General features: G+C 38.4%; 1 protein-coding gene across 1 annotated transcript; it reads right to left on the minus strand.

The window, feature by feature from the left end:
- Positions 1-227: 227 nt before the first annotated feature.
- LOC135223242 (PE-PGRS family protein PE_PGRS30-like) lies at positions 228-6,310 on the minus strand. The gene is made up of 2 exons (XM_064261733.1): positions 6,179-6,310; positions 228-878 (listed from the first exon to the last, which is right to left on the minus strand). Exons 1-2 carry the CDS (start codon positions 6,308-6,310, stop codon positions 474-476), a joined length of 537 nt encoding a protein of 178 aa, XP_064117803.1. The 3' UTR covers positions 228-473.
- Between the last annotated feature and the right edge of the window lie 327 nt (positions 6,311-6,637).

Consider the following 6,637-nt stretch of genomic DNA (forward strand, 5'->3'; position numbering starts at 1 on the left):
TAGCTCGGGGAAAAAAAAAAAAAAAAAAAAAAACACCCAGTCACATCGCCTGGGGTCGTGGCACCCGGCCTCACTGCCCGGGTACTGGGCCCCACTAACTAGTGAGAGGAAATATTTTTACCCGCCACATTCCTAAGGCGTTTCAGAATGAGTGGTTTTGATGGCTGAGATGACACTTCGATAGTTGACTTCTAGTTGAAGACATGAGGAAAGTGAAAGGCCAGATGTTTTCATTCCGAAAGTGTTTTATTACACACATTCAAGAAAAACGGAAATAAATATATGCACGAAATTGAATGTTTTTCTTAACGCTAGGTCGGTACAATTAAATTTACAGGAATTTTGTTCACCAGCCGGCCAATTAACGCCAACGCCTCCCGCACTCCGTCTCAGGTGGAATTAGTGAGGTGTATGTCATGACTGTCCAAGGACTTCGAACTCTCATTCGAAGTGGACCTCCTCAGGACTTCAGCTTACAAATAAGGGAAGAATCCATCCTCTGCGTCGAAGTCGTAAAGTCCCGCGCGCCCGAAGAGTCCTCCCCCACGGCCGAAAAGTCCACCACCCTGACCAAGAAGTCCACTAGCACGGCCGAAGAGTCCAAAGTCTTCGTTGTCGAAGTCGAACTCCTCTTTGTAGAGATGGTGGAGGATAGCTTGGTTGAGGAAGTTGTTGGAACCTCCAGCGTTTCCAGAGGCGCCATTGCTAGCCTGAGCGGCACCGGCATTGGCGCCGTTACCACCTACTCCGTTACCAAAACCACCGTTACCAACGCCACCGTTGCCGCCTGCGGCGGCTGCTGGAGGGTTGAAGAAATCTCTGTGGAAGATGACATTGCGAGGGGCAGCACTCGTGAGTGCCAGGGCTGCCACAAGAACCTGTTGATGGAAACGTTTTTCCGTTAGTGTCTCTTATTCCCAGTATTGTGTGTAAAAGAAAATATTTCCATATTAAGGATGTCGGCCCGATTTGCTTCTTAAGGCCTGTCCACACTAGGAAACATTGCTTGTTTGTTTGCAAACAGTTTGCAAACAATGTTTCCTAGTGTGGACAGGCCTTTACAGGTTATTTTGGGCTGAACGCCCTCAAAAATAAGAAAAAAGGGTAAAGTTTTAGTTTCAACCATTATGGGAAATCTATTATATTGATATTTTTCCCGAGTAAAGCACGTGATAACAAAACACTTCTTCTCAATACATTATTGTCGCTAATGCATACTTACAGAGAAAAAAAAAGATTAAGTTTTTACCTCGAATTTTTCCTAAGTCGGGAGAGGTGTTTCCTCTACGGTAATGTTTACTTTTAATGAGACCTCTAACTTACTTTCTTACGCAAACAAAAGCAGTTCCAGTTACTCATTATTGGCCTTTGGAGAGGTGTGACATCGTTATGACGTCCATGGGTTTCATAACCAATTACGAATGACATGAGTCGATAACTAAGTTTCACTAGCATTTCAGCGGAGTAATACAGTTACCTGTCTAGTGTCCACTGGTATCCTTGTTTGACTGAATACTCGAATAATGAAGCAAAAACTGCATTTTGTCTTCCTGTACCTATGGCAGAGGTAGTGGCTGGCCCTTCTGGCATTAATTTTGACAGACCTTCGATTTCCTACCGATTGTTTGCAGTGCAATGTGGTCGTCGGGTACCTGGCCACTTCCTACTTTAAGTTGCATGTCAGGGAACCTTGCAACGGCTTCACGTTTTCCCTCAAAGCACCAGCACATTTTTATCAACCAACAGTTTAAGGTAAGCTTCATTAATTTATAGAGTATATTATAATGGTGGTAGTATAACGATGTATACAGCAGTACCATCACTTTGGATTTGGTTTGATGGATGTTAGGTAAGTGGCCTTAAGGGGGGTCGCTGGGGGGCGGGAGCCCCCCCGCTAGGGCCTAGGTAGGGGTACAGGGCCCTAGGTAAGTTTAGGTGGAAGGTTATTAGGTCGTATTGCCCCCGAAAATCCACTGGTGGCCGGTTAAGGGGGGGTCGCAGGGGGGCGGAGCCCCCCCCGCTAGGGCCTGTAGTACAGGGCCTAGTAATTTAGGTGGTTGTATTAAGGTTCGGTAGTGCCCCGAAAATCATGGGGCCTTAAGGGGGGGTCGCAGGGGGGCGGAGCCCCCCGCTAGCCTAGGTAGGGGTACAGGCCCTAGGTAAGGTTTAGGTGGTTGTATTAGGTTCGGTAGTGCCCCGAAAAATCACTGTGGCCTTAAGGGGGGTCGCAGGGGGCGGAGCCCCCCCGCTAGGCCTAGGTAGGTACAGGGCCCCTAGGTTAGGTTAGGTGGGTTTGTTAGGTTCTGTGGTGCCCTGAAAATTACTGTGGCTTTAAGGGGGGGTCGCTGGGGGGCCCTACCCCCCTCCCCCCGGTAGGCCTAGTATAGGGTATGGGGGAGGGGTGCTGGAACATTTATTATTCATTTATTGCAAATATCATTCAATGCCCCAACACCCTCCCCCCTTTCCTTTTCCCACCCAAACCCCGGTTCCCAAAGGGTGTCCCCCATAATTGGTGGGATGAACTAGGGTATACATAGTAAATCTCTAAATCGGTTGGTTTGCAGTCAAAATAAACGTTAAATTCATTGAAACCACACTATTTCTCATGCAACAAATATATTTTTATTGCATTTTTCCAAATTTGGCTGAAACTAAAAATTTACCGAAAAAAGTTTAATTTTATGCGTCTATAGTGATTTGAACTCACTGAGAACCAGCTCTGAGATCAGCATCACTTAACTAATCGGCAAACGAATTAAAAGGGCAGAAAATCATCTGTAAAACATAGAATTTCCTGACTCTGTATAATCAATTCTTTACAATGCAATGCCACTATTCCCAAAGCTAAATTTAGGATATTTCGAGATATCGCGTTATATGACCTCTAACGTTGTAACACCAGTTAACTCTCTGATCGGTTACTCAGTCGTTTGTGGGTTATATGTAGAGTCTACCAAATGCAGATAATGGCAAATTCCCTCTTACCTAATCAACTAAGTTTCTTTTTTTTTAAAGTTTCTCATTTATTATTATTATTACTATTATTATTACTAGCAAATCAGGAGGCGTGGGGGGTTAGGCTGGAACCCCATTATAAACCATCTTAGGGGTCCCCACTATAACCCTGCCAAGTTTCATGCCCATCGAACCGGCCGTTTGGCCTTGATTGAATGACAGACGGACGGACAAACATGTGCTCACTCTAAAGGAGCAAACCAAACCTACAGAATACAAAGGGTCATGTGAAATCAGAAAACCAAAAGAAAAAAGAAGATATAAGTAGAAATATAAAAGGATAGGTTATAACAAGCAATGAATTACCAAATAGAAAAGAGATAAAAACCAATAAAGTCCTGAATAAACACTCTAGATGTCCTTGAATTATACTTCAAATCAGGATACAAGGAAAAGGAAGATGTCTGCAGATTCTGTGAAGGAACTCACAGCTAAAATGCCAGAGGATAAGCGAAAGGTTAATGGCTTCGGTGGTAAATAGCACGTGGTATCTCTACTGCTAAACTAGGAAACATTTATGTACTTTTTATCTACCTAAAATGGCAGTTGTTTTTCTATAACCATTTTCCTTTCTGAGTTTTGTTGCTTGGCAATCAAAGACGATTTGTATTAAGTCTTTTTTGTGGTTGATGATTTCAAAAAAATTTATTTAACTCAATATATATAATATTGTGTCAGTGGTTATTCATATCGAATACTTACTTAACTGTGCACTATTTTAATCAACTTTGATCTTTCAGATTTCGGAGGGTCCTGGTTTGTCGTGAGCAGTACAGCAAATCTTAGCACAAAGAAAGTTTACATACAGAAGAGTCAAAACTTTAAAACGTAATGAAATGGAGCAAAAGACAACAACGGTCGAACCCAGGCACAAAGGTGGGTCATGTAATACTTTTGATTCCATTATTTTCCAACGGCTAATACACCGTAGAGTTCCGTATGAGGACATACTGAAGCAGAGCATGGTAAGTTGAACTTTTGGTAATAATTATGTACTTCTCTCTAATAGGATTTCACAAACGTCTCATGAAAAATTAACGATCACTTAAAGAGAGTATCGGCACAAGTTGAAAAAAACGTGGCTCGGGCTACGGTCCAGTGAAGAGAATCTGAATTGTAAAAAAGAGATTTAAAGCCGTTCAGAATACTGGCCTTTTTTATACAGCACTCTCACTGCCTTTTTCTATTTTTTTAACGATAGATAGACTAAAAATAAGCGTTTATGTACAGCTTTCAGAGGCAGGAAAATTTACCTTAGAAAGTGCTGGACTGACCGAAGGACGGGAATATTAGTAAGAAAAAGCCTTAACCCTCCAGAAAGTAAGCAGAGCATGCATGCGTTGAGTGACGGTGCGTAAGTCTTTGGGCGGCTAATGTATTAGTTTGTAAGGTAGGTATAGTTTATGTAGCTATGTTAGACACACTCACATACATACATACATATATATATATATATATATATATATATATATATATATATATATATATATATATATATATATATATATACATACACACACACATTAAACTCATTCAATTGCTGTTGCCATGTAGGTACTGAGTTTTCACTATCAAAATCATCTCCAATCACCATTTGTCTCGTGAATGAGAGAGAGAGAGAGAGAGAGAGAGAGAGAGAGAGTTCATGTCTCCACAGGCCACATTCATATAATAAACATATCACCAGTGTCATTTTTAGTTTTTTATGGAAATAATTGAAGTAGAATATCAGTTTATAAGTTAAATGCAAATAAATCAGAATCATCTAAATAAAACAAATCTGTACATAAGGAATGAATAGACTATTCGGAAAAAGTTGCGACTCAACCTCTTAGATTTTCATTATCGTAATGATTAGCCTTTTGCTTCAGAAATGTCTTCGGTCATAGAGTATCTTCTCAGGAAAAAACAGGAGCGTGTACATACACATCGTTTTGTGTAGATCTTACTAAGCCTGCCGTTACCAAGCTGAACGAGGAATAAGGTACTGCTTCGTAAATTGAAATTTTCCACGCACACTTTTACGTTATATACCGTTATATTGGAGGTCTCCTCTGTTCTTTGTCAAGTTTTTACCTGTCTTAGAACCCAGACAGTTTTTTTATAATACCAGTTCAAGTCAAGTTTTCTTCCTCTTTAGTATTGGGTTTTTAGCTTCTTTTTTGTAGACAAATTTTGGCAATGATTCTGAACAATCCAGTAGTAAGTTAGGGTCCATCCGCTTTATTGATAATTTTATCAACCTCTTGCACATTAATGGCTTTATTTATATGTCAAAGGACACGAGGGACTTGCAAGTATTTGTAAACGTTACGTGATTAGCACAAGCAGTTTCGCAAAGACTTATTTCACCCCGTGTGTTTATACGGGCACATATATGATATATATATATATATATATAGATATATATATATATATATATATATATATATATGTATGTATATATATATATATGTATATTATATACTATTTTATTATATATATATATATAATATATATTTAATTTTTATATAATATATACTAATATACTATATGTATATATATATATATTATATATTATATATAGATATATCTATTAATATAACATATCTATATATATATATATAATAATATATTATTATATAATATATATATAAATACACTCAGACCATATATATATTATATATAGGGATATATATACATACATGTGTATATATGTGTGTATTTAAATGTATATGTATTCATATAGAGATATACATTCATAGATATATACATATATATATATATATATATATATATATATATATATATATATATATATATATGGTATGTATGTATATATATTCTATTCATATATATCTCTATATGAATATATATTCATTTAAATACACATTATACCCATGTGTGTATATATATATATAAGATAATATTAAGATATATATATATATATAGATATATATCTTTAGATTTAGTTTTATTTATATACAATATCTATTATATGTCTGAGTGTATTTAAATATATATATATAAATATTATATATATATATATATATATATATATATATATATATATTATATATATACACACGTACATTCCATTTCACTACCATTGCTAAACCATGTAAACGAAGAATGGAAATCCAGATCAAAGAGGCGCCAACTCGACACTTGAGAGACTCACCACGAGAGCTACTTTGTAATCCATGGCCGACGGTGTTTGCGTGTGCGTCTGAGCGCTGGAAGAAGAGGAGCGAGAGTGATGTGCCTGGAGTTGTGGCAGGGGTATATAAATACAGGGCCAACCAGCGCCCATGCCCGAAGTAAGGTCACACCAGCCCGGACAACGGGATTCATTTAGGCTGGAGCCTTTCAATTAGTTTCTCTCCAGCTCCTTTTTTTTTGTGGGGGGGGGGGGGGGGGGGGTTGTGTTGTTATTTATGAATGTTTGAGCGTGTGAAGATGCGGTGTTCCGGTTTCTACGATCGGGATGGGGACTGTTTCCTTAGTAATTCAGTGTTTGTTTCTGTACATGCTTGGGAGGTTGCTGTCTACATATTTACGGGGTATGTTGAATGTTTATGGTTTACACACACACACACATACACATACACACACACACACACATACATATATATATATA

Source organism: Macrobrachium nipponense, chromosome 8 (genome assembly GCF_015104395.2).
Source record: "Macrobrachium nipponense isolate FS-2020 chromosome 8, ASM1510439v2, whole genome shotgun sequence".
NCBI lineage: Eukaryota > Metazoa > Arthropoda > Malacostraca > Decapoda > Palaemonidae > Macrobrachium > Macrobrachium nipponense.